This window comes from Lampetra fluviatilis, chromosome 15, assembly GCF_964198595.1.
Source record: "Lampetra fluviatilis chromosome 15, kcLamFluv1.1, whole genome shotgun sequence".
In the NCBI taxonomy this organism is placed as follows: domain Eukaryota; kingdom Metazoa; phylum Chordata; class Hyperoartia; order Petromyzontiformes; family Petromyzontidae; genus Lampetra; species Lampetra fluviatilis.
In genome coordinates this window covers 14,448,397-14,466,994 of record NC_136289.1, presented here as the reverse complement: position 1 = coordinate 14,466,994, position 18,598 = coordinate 14,448,397, and the positions used below count along the sequence as shown (strand labels likewise).

The 18,598-nt window shown below is 50.1% G+C and overlaps 1 protein-coding gene across 2 annotated transcripts; it reads left to right on the top strand.

The window, feature by feature from the left end:
* Positions 1–174: 174 nt before the first annotated feature.
* Positions 175–17,750, top strand: LOC144936277 (nuclear pore complex protein Nup98-Nup96-like). Of its 2 annotated transcripts, XM_078863343.1 has the most exons (19): positions 175–374; positions 2,014–2,136; positions 3,599–3,796; positions 4,452–4,600; positions 5,660–5,767; positions 7,092–7,278; positions 7,986–8,176; positions 8,525–8,656; positions 8,992–9,133; positions 9,248–9,334; positions 9,775–9,900; positions 11,035–11,150; positions 11,822–12,060; positions 12,445–12,600; positions 12,870–13,150; positions 13,797–13,910; positions 14,301–14,439; positions 14,909–15,086; positions 15,604–17,750. In XM_078863343.1, the coding sequence occupies exons 2-19, from the start codon at positions 2,049–2,051 to the stop codon at positions 15,730–15,732; spliced, it is 2,760 nt and encodes a 919-aa protein (XP_078719469.1). In that variant the 5' UTR covers positions 175–374; positions 2,014–2,048; the 3' UTR covers positions 15,733–17,750. The 2 variants fall into 2 exon arrangements, with proteins under 2 accessions (XP_078719469.1, XP_078719470.1); XM_078863344.1 differs by lacking the exon at positions 9,248–9,334.
* The last annotated feature ends 848 nt before the right edge of the window (positions 17,751–18,598 follow it).

Here is an 18,598-nt window from a genome sequence, read left to right as displayed (position 1 = left end):
AGGCCGCCGAGAGGGGGTGGTGTGGGAGGGGGCACAGGGGGCGGGGTTTGTAGGAAAAGGGGTGGGGTTTTGGGGGGTAAGGGCTGGGGTTTTGGGGGAAAGGGGTGGAGTTTTAATGAAAGGGGTGGGGTTCTAATGAAAGGGGTGGGGTTTTGGGGGGTAAGGGGGCGGGGCTTGGTGAGGTCACGTGGCGCGTCTGTGGCGCTGTGGGTCTGGAGGCGCCCAGTGACAACAACAACAACGCCGACGACGAAAAGAAGCTAACAGCGGTCGGGTCTCTCCTCGCTCGCTCCTGCTCACCGTTAAGAGACGAACAAAGCATCTTGAGGAGGTGAAGCTGCCCCCCCCCCGAGTCGTCGCAAGCACGCGAGAAGGTGAGCGTCGAGTCGCCAAGTCAAGTTTCGTGTTTACATGGCGTGGCGCGTGTGGGGCGGTCGGGGTTACTGCGCAGGTTGGTTGAGGTTGTCAGGTGTAAATAATACGAACTTTACACGTTCGTTCTCCTTCATATTCGTTCCTGAAGAGGAGATGGTGTGTAATATGCGACGTCTCGGGCAGTGGCCCTTATCACGACGAGAGATTATGACGAGAGATTATGACGAGAGGATGTGTCGCTGTGAAGGGCCGTTAAAGCGTCACGCCGCCTGTTGTGTGTTTGTATAACGAGGGCAGTGTTCATGACGAATGTCGAGTGTTTGTTTTATTCGTATTAATAGCGAATGCGCTGCCAATATTTTACAATTCTTAGCATTGATAAGCACAGATCGCGATCGATTGGTCTAGCCCGTTACCGCCGGCCAATGGTGGCTCGCAATGCTGCGTCACGTGAGCGCGTGTTGCCTATCCGCTGTATTTAATGTAACGCGTGCTGCAATGCGGGACCCGGGTGACCTGACCTCACTTGACCTGACCCGTTGACCTTGACCCGAGCTGACTCCGGGTCCCTGTTGCCCATGGCAATGGCCAATGGAGGTCGAGGCTGAGTTTTGCGTCATTAATCTGCGGCGTTGCGCAATCTGCCGCAGGCGGGGTCTAGACCGGTCGCGACAGGATAGAACCAGTATGGACTGGTTCGGGGGCATTGGATCGGGAGAGGGGGGGGATTCAAGACTGACTGGATCAGTGGGAACTGGATCGGGGAGATTGGATCAGTCGGTGACTAGATCAGGGAGACTGGATCAGGCAGATTGAATCAGTTGGTGACTAGATCAGGGAGATTGGATCATCAGTGGGAACTAGTCAACTAGAACAGGGAGTGTATCAGAGGGACTGGATTATTGGGGAACTGAATCAGTGGGAGCTAGATTAGGAGTGACTTGGTCAGGGAGATTGTACTCGTGGGGACTGGACTAGGGGCATTGGATCAGGGGGGACTGAATCATGGGGGACTGGATCAGGGAGAACTACATTATGGAAATCCTTGGAGATTGGATCAGGGAAACGCATACCGACTGGCTTGGGGGGACTAGATCAGGGGAGACATGACTCAGGGCTCGGCTGTGTAATGCAGCACTGTAGAGGCGAAGTTTGGTGGATGGCACACACGTGAAATTCCCTTCCCATGGGCGTTGAGTTGCCATACCCTGGCTCACCAGGAGAAGTCAATATAGCAAATGGATTAATACCCATCTGTTTTCATCTGTACGGAGGTGGTCTTGCCCCCTTGCGTGCATTGGTTTTCTCTGGGTGTTCCGTTTTCCTTTCAAATATATAAACACTCATTAACTGGCTAAAATAATCTTAAAACAAAACCCCAAAACAGGACCCCCTGAACAAGCAGAGGATCAAGAACTCTAGTATTTTGTACATTTGTCCCATTGTTGTTTGCTTTATTGAAAGGGAATTATAATATCTCTTGGGGAACCTTTCAGTAGACCTGATTCTCGCTGAACATTTTCCTGGTTGCAGGTGGCGTAGATACGTGACTAGTCTGCACAAACAAAGCGAGTGATATACTGAAGGTGGATCGTTTATCCTAACAGTATGTGTGTTTTATGCATGTGAATCTTTCAGTGCTCGCAGGCAAACGACCCCTTCGCTGAGCGACCATGTTTGCACAAAAACCCTTTGGAAGTGGATTCGGCACCAGCGCAGGCAGTGGCGTCTTAGCCGCTCCCTCGGGGCCCTTCGGCACAAGTAAGTGACATAGCGACCATTTCCTGAGTCACCAATGTTTCTTTCTTTTCCATGACTACATCTCTTGTGTCCCTTTCCTTCCTTGGTCCCTGAGTCTTCTCTGTCCCTTGTCCCCGGTAGGGTAGTTATGTGGCATCCATTATTATTGTGCCACTTTTCACAGCCAAACTTCATCCCTCATTTTGTCTCAGTCCAGACATTTAGTTAAACTGTTCAGTCTGAACACATAATGTACATCTGGCGATCGACACATTATGTGAATGCAGTGGGCTGGTAAATATAAAAATCTGGACGAATGGATATTGCGTTTGAGATTTAGAAGTAGCCTCTAAAATGTCATGCCATAACCAGTTTATGCTGATCAAAAAGCAATTGGACAGTGTTCATTATTTAAAACTTCACGATTACATTACGAAGGTTAATTAATTATGCATTTCATTCAGTAGCCATTCAGCCGAAGTAAACTCGGGCTTTTAATTCATATCTTAATTATAATTTCACGTGCTGCCAACAATTCAGCAGTGGTGACTGGAGCACAACCCCGGGGATGGTGAGCTGTAAATGCGTGTGTGGGATCCCACAGACACATACGACAAAAAAAGGGGGGGGGGGTGGAGGGCTTGCATAGCTGCGTAGCGCAGCACTAGCTAGTAGTGATGTCCAGGCAGTGTCTGTGTGCTTCCTAATATTATATCACCACTGCATATGTGATATACGGCAGACACTGGGTTCGGTGGTGGCTTGTTCGGTAGCACAGGCTTTGGGTCGTCCTCATCTGGGGGTTTGTTTGGCAACAACGACCAGTCTAAGCCAGGTACGGCCATGGAGGTATAATAAACGTACTTCAAGATGGGATGCTAAGGTATTCCCCCATATCTGTAGGCTCGTGGAAGGGAAGCCTCATATTACTCTGGGTGTTGGTGCAGAAGCAGCAGCATTTAAGTCGTTAGTTCAGGCATGGGGAAGCTGTGGATTGTGTGCCAGATATAACCCACTACTTTATTTCATCCAACCCATAGCCATAGGAGGCCTACCACTTAAGAATGACCCACAAACAATATACATTTATTGATATTTTATTTCATTGCTATATTTTATTTTATTTTGGTGGCCCAGGTCACTCGGGATCTCATCTGGTCAAACAAAATACAATTTAATTTGAAATGTATCCATCACTGCAAGCATCACTGCCACACTAACCAGCTAAATGAAGGGAATACTTTTGACTGGGCAAGACTATAATTTTAGCGTGCTCTGTCACTCAAGTGTCCTTTGAGGTTAGAGGAGTGTCTCGATGTATATTAATGTGTGACTGCACGCCAAAGGAATTTAAACGTCGTATTCGGTCCTCAGAAAAAGGTTCCTCACCCTAGCTTTAGTTTTTAATTTGTCTCAAGCAGTATATTATTCTGCACTGCACCGTTGCATGTGTATACATCTTTGCGTCTGTTTTCGTGCCCAGGTGGGATGTTTGGAACAGGTGGTGCTTTCGGACAGCCCGCCAATTCGACGGGTGGCACAACAGGAGGGTTCGGCTTTGGCGCAGCTCCGAATGGGGGGCTGTTTGGCAACGTCCCCAGTGGAGGAGGGGGACTCTTCTCAAACGCCCAGCAGAACACGGGTGGTGTGTTTGGGCAGAACAAGCCAAACACATTCACAGGTGTGTGTGCAGCAGCATACGTCATTGTCACAGATGTAAAATAAAGTAAATTGTGCAGCCTTGTACTGATCCGCTGCTGGATGTAGGCCTCCCCACACCATCTCAGTGATTTGGGTTGTTTGACTATACTTTACCATGCTGAGCAGCAACACTGCTGTTAGCATGGCTGGAAAAAAAGCTTTTCAATTCCCTGATGGCCAATATTTATAGCTACAAGATAGAAACGTGCTGCTTCCTATTAACTTCTACCCTGTTTAAAATGTGTTGATTAATCGCAATTTTTTTAAATGAAAAATATCCAGTTTTTAGTCTCAAAGAAGAAAGAAGATCTCAGAAATGTTTAATAACGAGTGCTTCATTATTTAATATTAGGCGAGGTATTGTGCTGTACATATAGTAAATACGTTCACATTTTTGTGTTATGTATATGCAGGAAAACCTTTGGTTGCACAAACACGTGACTCGGTGCGTCGTGCACATTCATTGCAATCACAATAACTTCGAAAACATGGACAATTGTATGCTTAACTGGCTCAGGGATGTTGTCGATTGTTCATGGTGGTGACACCGGTAGTGATGTTATTAACTAGCGAACACTATTTGCATTGCACCCTCATAACAAAACGCTACCTCGGACGTGTGGTCGGGGACTCAGGGTTTGGCGGAAACACAGGGAGCCTTTTTGGTGGCACGGGCACCAGCGGGAACCTGTTTGGGGGTGGCGTGGCAACGGCGAATGCGGGCAGCGTGTTCGGGGCACCGTTCGGTGCGGCGACGCCAACTGGCACCACCATCAAGTTCACCGTAAGTCGTTGACAACAGCAGTGGGTGTGAGGGTGTACTTTGTTACGGTGTTTGTGTGTGTGTAGTGGCTCTAACCGGGGCTTATATTATCTTCGAATATTTTCCGAGTCGCTGGAAGACTTGAGTAAGTTCGTGACTAGTAGTCGCAGGCATATAGAGGTGCGTGGTTTCTAGGTGCATAAATATTTTCCAGGTGGCCAAGCTAGACGGACGCGGCTAATTATTAAGACCTGGATATAAGAATTCAACCCTTTGGAAATGGTTGCCAGGTGGCTCAAGAGGTCAGAGCACCGTGCTGGTACTGCTGAGATCCTGGGTTTGAAACCAGATTTCCTGTGATTAAACCAGGTTCTCACATGTGCCGAGTTAATGGTGTTGGCCAGATCACTAGCGGCTGCCCAAAAAACCCCATTAAATTTGGTTCCGCACATCCCTCGAAAATATTTTTCTCTTGAGACGTAAAAATATCGATTTCAATGTCTCGCAACAAACAGGATGAGCTGGAACATGCTACCTCCTGTGATGTGCATCAGACATCACTTGAAGGCATGTCCGAGGTAGCTTTGATATCCGCTTCCTTGGGTCGTTCTCTGACATGAAGAGTTTAATTGCTGTGAGAGAGATCTAAACGGATACTTTGTGTCATGATGCCGATGGCACAACAGGAAGAAATATGGAGGGGGTGAAGGCAAGACAGCTTTTTAATTGTAACATTCTTTATATTTGCGTGTCGTTCACAGGAAGTTATTTTAAGGAAGAAAGCAAAGTAAAAAAACTAAATGTAACTTGTATTGGCTAAACATCCCAATACAAAAACGTTACCTGCAAATCACTCAATTTGGGATTATACCTAGCAACGTCACCCCCGACTGTGAAAACTTGCCAGGACACTCTTTAAAAATAGTCTCGAGACTTAGGCTTCCCTGGGTTAACAAGCGTAATAACAGTTATAATTTGAAACGGGATAAATCATGAAGGCATGTTCTATAAAGGTTGAGTGGAGGTGGCCCTGTGCAGCTCGTGCTAACGGTGTGTGTCCGCGCGTGTGTGCGTGCGTAGCCCGTTAGTGGCACTGACAGCATGATCAAGAACGGGCTCAACACGCAGATCTCCACCCAGCACCAGTGCATCACTGCCATCAAGGAGTACGAGGCCAAGTCGCTTGAGGTGATGCATCATGTTTTTTGTCATACTTGATATAAAAAAAATACTTTTTCTGGCTGGTACGTGTGGTACGTGTCAGGCAGGTGCTCAGTGATGACCTCACCGGCATCCAACAGCGTTGGGCTAGGTTTGTACGTCCCGCTGACGTGACACCTCCACCCACCCTCCACCCCGGCCGTGTATCCCACGCAAATAGATGGGCAGTGCTGGTTAATACCATATTTTTCACCTGGATAATCTCTTGCTGTGAATCGTCTAATTTGCAAGCGTGTCTAGGGGATCAGTTGGCACAAAATAAAAATCTAATGACACTTATACAAACATTAAAATCTATTCCCGGTGCTGTATACGTTTCTATAATGAATATGACACCGTAGTCCAAATGTCTAAATCAATATATACGTAATTAAATATCGCACAGCCAGTAGCATCCTCCACGAGATTCCTACATAGAGGCAAATATAGATTCTAGATTTGAAGCTTTCGTGACTGCAAGGATTCATATTCTTAGGTTTTTTTTTCGGTAAAGTCACGTAGGTAAAACATCAACATTAATAAAAATAAAATAAAACAAAAATCACGACGTTTCGGAGGCAACACAAGTCTCCGGTCCCACCTGATGACGGAGACTTGTGTTGCCTCCGAAACGTCGTGATTTTTGTTTTATTTTATTTTTATTAATTTTGATGTTTTACCTACGTGACTTTACCGAAAAAAAAACCTAACAATAGGCAAATATAGACCCCGCTTGTACCAGTCATCAGCCAGCGTAAAGACATTTCAATCTGAATGAATCTTGTTAAATGTTTGTATGCGATTATCGATGATAACAAAAACAAAATTATCAGCCCTAGTTGTAATCCATTATGATTGGTGATGAGAGCATTTAACCATTGGTATCATGGCATTTCCAGAGTTTCTCTTGGGATTTGCCAAAGCACTCCATCTACTAACGAGCCTTGGAATTCATACCAAAATACCATTGATTTGAATGGAGACCCAGGAATCGACATTCATTATTTCAATTATTTCTGGGTTTTCGTTTAATTGAATTGGATTCTTGGGACAACATAAGAATAATCCAATGGAATCCTATTAGAATTGTGACCACGAATTATGACAATCTATTAACTCGTAATTTTTCATAAATGCAAACCTAATTTCTGTTACTAATAATACACATAATTTATCATAAACCTGAAATAACAAATACTTTACCCCCACAATTCGACACGCGTATCTCAAGCATAATAGTCAACTTTTTATTGACGAATCGTCTGCGATTCCCCGGACCTAATTGGACCGTGTCAACCTTGCACCTTTGCAGGAGTTGCGGTTGGAGGACTATGCTGCCAACCGCAAGGGCCCACAAGCCGGCTGTCTCTTCATGTCGCCCGCCAACAACGCCACCACGGCCTCAGGGCTCTTTGGCACTGGCAACACGGGCACCAACAACAACAACATCGCTGGCAGCACAGGCCTAACCTTTGGACAAAAAGCTGGGTTTGGCACCGGTAAGAGAACGTGACTCCGCACACACGGCGTTTGGGTAGAAATGTTTCCCAACCTCCTGCTGTCGGGCCACAATGTGGTGAAGGAGAAGAGGATGTTCCGAGTGATAAAATGGCTCGTTAAGATCGAAGAAGATTGCATGGAACTGGGAATTGCACCCCGTTTGTTTCAATTGAGATGCTTCCATAGTGTGATCATTAGCACATTGGAATGCAGAGGTCATCGGTTCAATTTCATTTCCTTATGTGCCAGTTGAAGCGATGGTGCAAGTTTATGAAATCTCCCATCCGACTGTCCTCAGCATTCTGAATGGGTACACTCTTATTCGATTGCCAGGTCACGTTTGGTGGGGTAAAGTGTGGGTGCTCTGAACTCTTCCTCCAAAACTTTTGGCCAGCATAGAGGAATATGCCAAAATATTATACAGAGGGCCTCTTTAGACCTCCCTCTAGTGGAGACTCTTCCGCCAGCAGTTTCGTGAGTAAGCAGTTATGGGCTGCAGCTTTACCTATGCCATATATTTTTTTAATCTGAATTAAGCTTTAAACATCTACCAGTCACCTCATGCCTGAAGCAGTAACGCCGCTTAACTCTTCAATGCAAGAATTCGTGTGAATTCTATTAAGTTGCAAGTTTATTAGATTGACAAAGGTCTGACGAGGCGGGTGGTGTCATTAACGGTGTGTGTGTGTGTGCACGGTTGACGCAGGTTTCACGACTGGTGGCACAGGCATGTTTGGGCAACCTCAGCATCAGCAGCAGCAGGCACCCAGCGTGTTTGGCCCCAAGCCGTTTGGCCTCGTGGCGCCCATGAACGGTGGCGGCATCACGCAGGGCGGGACGGCACAAGGCTTCTCCTTCCAGGCCTCGGGATTCGGGCCGGGCGCCACCAACACTACGGTACTCACCACACTGGCACTCACAACCGTGCCGGCCATGCCACGCTCGTGATTCAGTGATTGTCATGTGCAGCTAATGTGTATATATTTAACCGTCAAACAAAATTCCATCCTTGTCCATAAAAACCTCGTTCTGTAATGGGGGTGAATTAGTCATCATTTTCAGTCAGTGCTTCCAGACTCAGCCACTTGGAACAGTGTAGAGTGGCTGGGGGCTGCATATTTGTGTTTATAATGAGTGATAAGGTTTTGTTTTTTGATCTGTACTTGCACAACCCTGCCCCAATGCTTTTGCTGAATGTTTCTGTTGAGTGACAGAATGTTGCCTTTGTGTGTATTCTTTGCGCAGGGTGTATTTGGAAACAGCGTGCCGGTGCAGCAAGGCTGCATTTTCGGTGCTGGCAGCAATACTGCCACAGCCTTCGGATCCAACGGAGGGCTCTTCCCAAGCAACAATACTCTGTTTAACAACTCTTCTTCGGTGAGCATCAGCAAGACTGCCAGATCCTCATGCCCACCTCCCCCACCTGCCAGCTGTGGGATGAGGACAAAAGGTGTAGCTGTTCGGTTAGCTCCCCCACTAGCATTGGTTCAAGCAAGCCTGACTGCCGATGAGACACTGCATGTCAAAACTATGTTGCTAAAACTATGGACTTTCAGTTGGCCGTGTGGCCCATGTTGATGTAAAACATTTCTCCTGACATTGTATGTGTAGGGACAGTAATGTGAATGGAACATTGCATACTATTTTGTTACGTATATCCTCCACAATGACGCCAATGGTTATTTTGCATCCCCTACTTACGTGTGATGCAGGGTTTGTTTCACAACAAACCTACGGCGGGCTTCTCCATGCCCACGGCAAACGTGCCGACTTTCGGACCGCTCGGCACGGGATCGTTTTGCGCCAAGCCCGGCGGCCTGACCCTCGGCAACACTGCGTCCGGCCAGCTTTTCGGTGAGTAGCATGTAACCAGGCTCGAGCGTGTTTCCACACCACGCTGCGGCGTAAGAGCGTCGCACGATAGGCGGGTACTAACGAGCTCGCTACGGGACTGCTTTGATTTTGCAGGGTTTCCCAGCAACAACGGCGGATCTGGAATTTTGCAGAACAAACCGAACGCAGGGGTGCAGCCTGGCACCCTTGCCGGCATGTTCGGTGAGTCGCGTCGGCGTACCGCACGTTCGCGTTAGTGATTTTGCACTGCGCAGGCATGAGAATCTATCGATATCTGATTATTGAAGTAATTGAGTATCAGTTCGGTTACTCGATTAATCAGATAACACAAAATTTGTTGAACAAAAATGGTCTCAAATCCTTTCTTCTCACGTGTGCTGCCGGACGGGAGGTGATGGGCGGGCGGCGCTTGGTGACATCGCCAGCATCCTTGGTCGTGCCCCGCTTGGTCTTGGCTTGGAGGGGGTTTCCTGCTTTCAGGAGGCAGGATGTCTGGCCGGTCGCCACTTTTAAAGGGGGCCCGATTCGTCCACCGCAAGAGTGGTAGTCGGTTACAATTTTGGTCAACTTAGTTGACCAATCTTGCCAGCTCTCATCCTAACGTGCCACGCGTGTGTGTGTGTGCGCATGTCTGGCGGCAGGTATGAACTCGGGACAGAACATGCTGTTTGGCGTTCCTCAGCCCAAACTGGCGGGCCTCTTCAGCAGCAACCCTTTCAGTACCTCCAACCCCACTCTTGTGCTTGGGAACAGTTCTGTTCCCCTTGGTGAGCAACGCAACACGATGTGGAGTTACATAGCACTGTAATTGCGACCGCACCTCCACCGTGCTATGCACAAACAGTGGACATATTTATTTTATATATCGAGGGGCAGTCAGCCATAGTGTAAAAAATTGAAATTCTCGAGCCGGCACTTGAACAGGTGCAGGGAATCGACAGCAAAGATGGCATGGGGGAAGGGAGTTCCATTCTGAGTTGCCGGAGCGGAGAGTGCATGGAAGAAGGGAATATCGTGAGGTGAGAGGGGAAAGGTAGCAGAGTGCGTTCAAGGGAATAGAGTAAGGAACGAGAGGCAGGAGAGTGCGTGGAGGGGATATAGTAAGAGTGGAGAGGCAGATACTGGCAAGTCTAAAGAGGACCTTGTGATCATGACATTGGTCCGGACTCCGATTGGGAGCCGGTGAAGGGATTTGAGATCGGAGTATCGGGCCGATGTGGCTTCGTTTTTGAGTGCCGGTGAGGATACTAGCAGTGGCATTTTGGGTCAGGTCCTCTGGAGCAATGAGAGGGAAACAACTGGGCTGGCAGCACATATTGCAGATGGGATTGTGTTACGTGAGATTAATTTATTTGATATGGCCAAAGACGCAATTAATCTAAACAAGTCATCAGCACTCGCGGGAGCTGACCGCTCTGATATTCTGTGTTAACGTTCCAGCAGTCCTGATTGAATTTAACAGAGCACACACAGCAGCTATGCAACGGTAATGTCGTGTAAAACTCACCTTCCAGAACTGCTGTTATGACAACGGGCTATTGAACAGGCATTCCGGTTGAGAGGGGCTGGAGTAATGATCAGATATTTGTGTGTGGACTGATTAACTCACTGCGTTGCATCGCCCGGCGATCCAAGTTCAATTCCCACTCGCGATCAATAACAGTGGCGAATTATTGAACCTATCCTGGGCCTCCCTTAGGTTGTCTTAGCCTGCAATGAATACCTGTATCATGTGTTAACATCAGTTTTGGGGAGACAAAGGTGGCCGGGCGTGGTGCTGGCCAACCCTTCCCTTCGTGTACTGTGCTGGCCGTAATAGGTTCTCGCAAACAGCACTTGCCAAACAGTATCTTGAAGGCTATACGAGGGATCTTCACCTTTGTTTGTGTCAATGCGTGCAGACATTAATGCACAGCAGCTGCAGGTGCAACAGCAGGTGCAGGCGTTGGCGCTGTCGCCCTTCGGAGACTCTCCACTCTTCAGCAACCCCACTTCTGACCTCGCCAAGAAGCAGCAGGTCAGAGTCGGCACTCGCGACACCCCAGGGCAGGGGCTATTGGTGTTGGCTGAGGGTTGGTGCCTGTGTGTGGCACCCGTGATGATATTTGCTCGGTGCCACCACCACCTTACCCCCACGGGATTCGATACGTTATTACAGTTTGTGATCGGGATTCAGATTTTGCTCTTTGTGTTGTTTTAACCGTCTCGTTTGTACTGGTTTTCGTTGAGTTTATCCCGTTTGCACGATTGGCCTTAGTTGTATTGCGATCGTAACATAGGCATATACTGTGTCAACAATGATTAATGTACCATTACTTGCTTCACATCTGCCCAGTCACATGCAATTTCATGAAACCCCCATTACTGTGTTCCACTCAAAGCATTTCAATATAACACTGGGGCAACCTCCCATATTTTGGAGGTTCAGATATGCAATCAAGATTTGTTTCATTTGATATTATGATCTGCACCTTACCTGGGATATATGTAAAGAGTTGGGTCATGTCAAAAACCAACATGGGCAGTGCTTATCTCCTGTTTACAGCCCTGAGCCAGGGGTAGAAATTCCACATTCCTTTGGCAGGCATGGGTCTATTCAAAGAACAAGCACTGCTGACGTTCCACAAGGTGGTACGGCTGGTGTGACCCTCGCGCGTTGTTCCCTCTCGCCGTCCCGTGTCTCGGCAGCTGCTGAAGCCGACGAGTTCCACGACGCAGAAGTCACTGGTCACTCCGAGCCACTACCGCCTGTCCCCCCGCGCCACTGCGCGCGTGCGGCCCAAGGCACTGGTGCCAGGAGGGGCCCCGAGGGCGACCCCCGGGCCCCCACGCACGCAGATGGCACCCCTCCACCTGCAGGGCCTGAACGGGGATGATGGGCAGGAGGAGGACGAGGCCAGGGCGGCTCAGCAGACATTCACCCCACGGTGAGCCAGCGCAGACACAAAAGACAAAGATCCCCCGTATAGCCTTAACAGGTTGTAGGAGCAAGTACTGTTGAAGGCCGGTACGGCACATAGAGGCGGTGGGTGGCCAGCGCTACACCCGGCTGCCTTTGTCTCCCTGGTGGTGATGTTTACACACCGCACCAGGTACTCATTTTCAGGCTGAGTTGACCCAGGGGAGGCCCAGGACCAGTTAAAATTATCGTCAGTGGGGTTGGCCGTGAATGGGATTCAAACTCGGGTCGCCAGGTTAGTAGCGGAGCGTGCTAACCGTTACACCACCGCTCCCTGCTACAACACACAGGAAGACACAACCACACCCTTGGTTATTTGCGTTGATGAGTATGCTGTGTGTTTCGCTCGCAGGAAGAGTGTGAAGAAGCTGGTGATTGTGGCGGCCAAGACGCCTCCTCCTCCCTCTCCACCAACTCCGTCCTCCCCGCTGGCCACCTCGCCAACGCAGCGCCATCAAGAAGCCGATGACCTGGCCCCACAGTCCGTTTACCCCGAGCCGGCAGAGCGGTAAACAGCTCCACCACTGCCAAATTCAATGTCATGCGTTGGTCGCCCAGATGGACGTTGCAGAGTACATCGCATAAAAAATATTAATCCAGGTCGCCCTTTTAAACAGTGCATTATTTCACGTGTCTCCATATGTTTATTTAATATCTTGCTTAAATAATGTATACAGACCGATTGCTGAATAGCTTTCGTCTTGTTTTTGGAATTTCCGTGGTTGGATTTTGGAGATCAACATGCCACGCTGTTTCCGCTCTTGTGTTCACGAGCAGCCCCTCGCAGGAGAGACACCAGGAGGGAGACCACCACGATGAGGTGGATGGCATGCTGGGTGGTCGTTGCGATGGTGGTGGGACAAATTTCCGTGAGGCACGGACGGGCCCCCAGCGCTCGCCCCCGCACTCTCCCGGTCCGACCAACGGTCCCGCTGTCTGCCACAGCAACGGTCTGAGCTCCCCCGATGGATCGGTGGGAGAGTTTAGCTCGAAGGACGCGTGGGGCAGCGAGCAAGAGAGCAGAGAGCGGGACACCCAGAAGCAGCCTCACCCCGCAGGTACGAGATAATGCTGCAAGTCCTCTTTCGAATGGGTGAGAGAGATTGCAAAAGTCGTGTGTGAAGTTGCCCGTTGGATTGGATTTGTGATTTAATGTTGACCAAGACCCGGTCGAGACTAATTTGACCACTTTCATTATCATGAGCGGTCATGGTCTATTCAATGTCAGATGTAGGCTTCCCCAAGCCATCACCACCTCTAGTGGTCTTGTAATGCAACGGTTCATCTTTGTCCTGCACATGAGCTGATTTCATCGTTCCATTACCACACTGGATGTCCACTGGCTTGCTACTGCTTCGGCTGCCGTTTGCATCGCGTGGTTTTTCTCTGGGCGCTCCGATTTTCTCCCATGTGTAAACACTCATGAATTGGCCGATAGCATCTTAATATATAGCGGATCTCAGAGCTTAGGGGGAGGGGGAATGTGGCACCACCTCACTGCCTGGCTGCTGCTGCCCTTCCGCTCGACTATGATTCGTCTTCGCGCCTCAGAGTCGGTCTTTCTCTGCGAGAGCGAGCAAACGCCATGCGACGGCGTGTTACAAGTTGACTCTTATCGATATGATGATGAGGATGACCGCAAGACTGGCGCAGTGCAGTCCGGCTTGTGCCGTAAAGCGTGTGTTCGTGTGTCGTGCCGGGCAGGCATGGTGCTGACTCGGGCCGGGTACTTCACCATCCCCTCACTGGAGGAGCTGGGGAGGATGGTGGACGAGGATGGGGTCTGCACCGTCACTAACTTCGTCATCGGACGCGTTGGTAAGGAACTAAAGAAAATGTTAAATCTTTCGTTGCATCGTCCGTGAGAATAGGCAGGCTGCTTCGGGGTGCTGTATTAAGGTAAAATTGCAAACATTAAAATTAATATGTGTACATCGGTGGGTCAGTGAGTGAATAAGAGAGGGAGTGGGTGAGAAGGTGAGTATATGAGAGAGTGAGTATATGAGCAGGTCGCTGGGTGTGTGAGTGGTTGAGTGAGCGTGTTGTTTTTGACTTGAGTTACGGTGGTTCAACACTTTGGATGACACGAAACAGTTCGGTAGACCGAATCCTCACAATGGTTGGAGGAATCCGTGAGGGGAGTTCAGTGTGGGGAGGTGATCTTGCGGAAGCAGGTCGTGCACTCACGTGGAGCGGTGCTTGTGCCAGGCTACGGCTCGATCCTCTTCCCCGGCCGTATGGACGTGAGCGGGCTCGACCTGGACGCCATCGTGCACATCCGCCGCAAGGAGGTCATTGTTTACCCGGACGACGGCAGCAAACCCCGCGTGGGCCAGGGCCTCAACAGGTGGGTGGGCATCGTCGGCACTCGCGTTGCCGGCACGGCACAACCGGGCGACCCACACGATCAGTCTTGCTGAACGCATTCACACGGTCAACTCGTTGACAACACTGTGGCCTTTATGAAGCAAATTCAATAAATCCGATGTTCTACTGCGGTTCTGCGCTCTCGCTTTCATGCTCCCCGCCTTCAACCTGCGCGGGTGAACATATTTGGCACGTTCACGACTAACTTGCAGTGCACGAATTGTTTCAGTAAGACGTGTGTGTGTGTATGTGTACACGTTAAGGCTTACACAGCCTGGCACAAGCGCCGTGGTGACGTCATCCACCGCTTAGTTGCGAATGGCCGTTGGTGTTGTTATAATGCTTCTGCCAATCGCATTGACCGGGCCTCACTCTTGTGCCCTGCCTCCTCTCCATCTGTCCACCCCGTCCCCCCCTACTGTGCACGGTTCTGCCCGCGCGGTGCACAGGCGAGCGGAGGTGACGCTGGACGGGGTGTGGCCCACGGACAAGACAAGCCGCACGCCGATCCGCAGCCCTGAGCGGCTGCAGCGCATGGAGTACGGCGCGCGGCTGGAGAAGGCGGCGCTACGCCAGGGCGCGCGCTTCCTCGAGTACCGGCCCGAGAGCGGCTCCTGGGTCTTCGAGGTATCGGCACGATCGCCGTCGCCACCCGCGCAGATGGGCAGCATCTAAATTGCGCGCAGATTCCAATTAAGGGACGTTATTGAACATCTTGGGGCTCCGACGCTCAGGGTTCCCTGGCTGTCTGTTTGAAGGCATGGGGGGGTCCCCCTTTTTGTTGACCTGCTGCTTCCTTAATCGGCTTACCCCGTCAATCTCTCTATTCTTGTTTCTTTTAATCTCTCTCCTCTGCTTCATGAGACCACTCCAATGTTGTTCTCTTGATCCCTTGCCAAGCACAGCGAATTTACGTATCCTCGTTCGGTTTTTCTGCGTTTGCTTTGTTGAAAATAGAAATGAAACTAACAAATAATTAGTTTCATTCCTATTGTGGTTTGTAATTGATATCTGAATTAAACACCTCAACGTAATTGCTCACGTGTGTCTGCATCGCATGATCCCCCTACGACCTGCACGAACTAGGAAGGTCCGCATCCAGCAGTGGATTGACGGGAGCGCTTCTGTGTGTGTGCGCGTTCAGGTGAACCACTTTTCTGCTTACGGTCTCGCCATAGAAGACGAGATTGAGCAGCAGAAGGAAGAGGAGAGACGGCTGGTGGTGGGAGTGGCGGAGGGGTTGACGAGGGCTTGGCACGCTGGGCAGACATAGCAACAGTCTCCCGCATAGGCCATTAGTCGCAGCCCTTAGGGGATAAGCAATCTTAGCTTCGGCAGGTAAAGATCCCTTCGGAAAACTTAACTGGAACAAACTGTAGAGGTAGCTTTTGACGCCACCTCTGTTAAGATAACAGTACACCTAAGTGTTTAAGCTAAACAAATTCACTGAATGTTCGAGTGAGGGGGGGTTGGTCCATGGTAAGTGGCCCCCGCTGAGGGAGATGCTAGTGATTATTAGGAGTAAACGAACATAGACTTAATAAATAAGTTAAAATCTGTTTCACTCGGACGCGAGGTCGTGACTGCTTGTGGTCGGCAGCGAGTGGCACCCGCAGAGCTGCCTGACCTGGCTTGAGGGCGGCTGTGTGGGTGCCGGTTGTGCCAGCGTGTCACCGGGTAATTTCAGCTGAATCCGTCTGGATCGGCAAACCGTAAAAGATGTCCACACCGACCTGGAACGCCACATCCAGTGTCCCTCTCGCTATTGCTGTGGATACCTGTCGCACGCCTACTGCGGTTATATTAGCGACCCAGAAAATATTCAGTGGGGAATAATTCCCTGCATGGCGCATGGTAGTGTTGATGCACCATCACGCTCGATCGTCAACAACTGCGCTTAGATCAGCCCTTGCTCAATGACTGATGTGCACAGACAGGCACAGGTCCATACACTCACGTGTTCAGATCTCCCTGTAATGCCACGGGGGAGCATGGGAAAACGTCATAACATTATCACGTCACACTACTCGCGTCACACCGTCTCGCACCTCTCACACCACACCACTCATCTTACGCCACTCCTATCGCACAATTCTAAATTCGCATCTCTCATCTCACAGCTTGTGCTTCGCACCACTTGCTGCTCACTTTTCTTCAGCACTCTTCACCAAACCGCAGCCCACCAGCACTATAATCGTACTCCACGCTCATCTCACTCCAGTAATCCTTTACAACTTTTCTTAAACCACTCCCCTAACACTACTCATTTCACAACACGCTAACCTCGCATTGCTACTGAGCTCACACTACTCTGTAAGTATTGTTGAAGGCGTCTAACTTGGGTACGTTAAAGTTTACGGTCGTACGCGAGGAGCGAATGTTGCCGTTTGCGCGAATGTTTTCTAAGACCACGTAATGGAATTGCGTTCACGGCGGTTGGCGGTGCCACCGGTGTCACGAATCACAGCTATCCGGGCCGGAGTTTGTAAATTGCCCTCGCCAGGTATGACCGGAGCAAGTGATGTGTAGCATGCATCCAGCCTGTATTGTGAAACCCAAGGTTTCGCAGACATCACTCCTCACGACCCACTTCGGTCTGCTTTTACACGCTTTATCGGCTCCGTTCGAACATACAAGTTGAAGCCGTTGATGCGCTGCACGTGCCCGATGATGAATAGACAAGCCCCAAGCGACGTTGCAAGAATCGAGTGTCTAAATCGCTTGGGCAAGACGTGGACGCGAACGTGTTCATTGCTACCGTCGGCACGTGTGCAGCGTGGAGTCGGTCGATTGGTAATCGTAGCAAGGCGGAACGGCGTGTGTCGTGAGAACCGGACTGTGGATGAACCTGGCACGTGCTCCATGCATGCAGTTGCTCCTGGGCTGTGTGGTTGTGCCTCTGGCCCCCTCCCACCCCTCCAGCTGCTGCACTTGCATCCGTGAACTTTAGGGTTGCCACCTTTAGTACAAACCAAACCCGCTGATATATTTAAAGGTTAAACAATACCGGTACAAGAGCTGCGTGCAAATCAGTTCCTGCTGCCACCCGGACACAGATGCCAACTCTCAGACTTGTACCGCGGGGAACAAACCCGTAGAGGTGGCAACTCTGTCAGCTGTTTATGCGCGATACATCGGCCATCGTGTTGCTGAACAATGCGCGCGCATGGTGTTTAAGTATTTTTATGCTCTCCGCCTATCGGGGAGTGAGGTATAAATCGAGGATTTTGGAAGGGGGGGGGGTCCCGTATAAATGTGAAGTGTCTTACACATCAATAAAGTGGCGAGGAGATGCGGCAATGGTGGTGGTAGTTTTTCATGGAAGTGCTGTGGGGTGGTGGTGCAACATGTGTGGTGCGAGAGATGGTGTCTATTGATGGTGGTGGCGGTGCGATGGTGGGGGTACATGTGGATGTTGTGGTCATAGCGGGAGAGCAGGCCGCATAGAAAAGCATTCGGGAGCGACTGATGTTCAGTTGTGTTGCCCCCTTCCGTATCTCACGGCTGGTGGAGATGGTTGAACAGCACGAAGCGGGAACACTTTATCAAAAGCACTCCTCTGGGTTTGCATTCGTGTCTCTGCAACAGTGACGAAGAGACGCATCAGCCCACACGCCACACAGACAAGCTTGGGAGGCAGCCAAGCGCAGAACGGGCGTCAATTTCTCAAGCTCTGCAGTCCTCTATTCAGATATGTTCAGCCATTCAATGAGTATCCGTGTGTGAAGAAGCCGCAGTACCGGTAAAAAAAGCCCACTCGTGGGATGTGGGGCTACACTCTCCCCGTGGTCTTCATTGCAAGGCCCGAGGGCCACTGGCGGCCCCTGGTAGCCTTTAGTGCGGCCACTTGACGCTCGGCCCGCGACAATACACAGCATGTGAAGACGCCCCATCAGCGTGCTGTCAAATCCAATGCTTTACAATGTGTGGCGGCCCTCGCGCTGGTGACAGTGGCTCTCCCCTCTGGAAATGAGTGAGAAACACTGCTCTGTCCCGTTCACAAGGGACGTGTGATGTTAGTCCGCACTTTGTTGCACCGCCTTCTCCTGGCAAGCCAGCGGCACGTCCTCGACTTCCACAGAAAGGGAGTTGCGCAATGTGTGCGCGTGAACCACCAACCCTCACCGCTTTACGGGGCC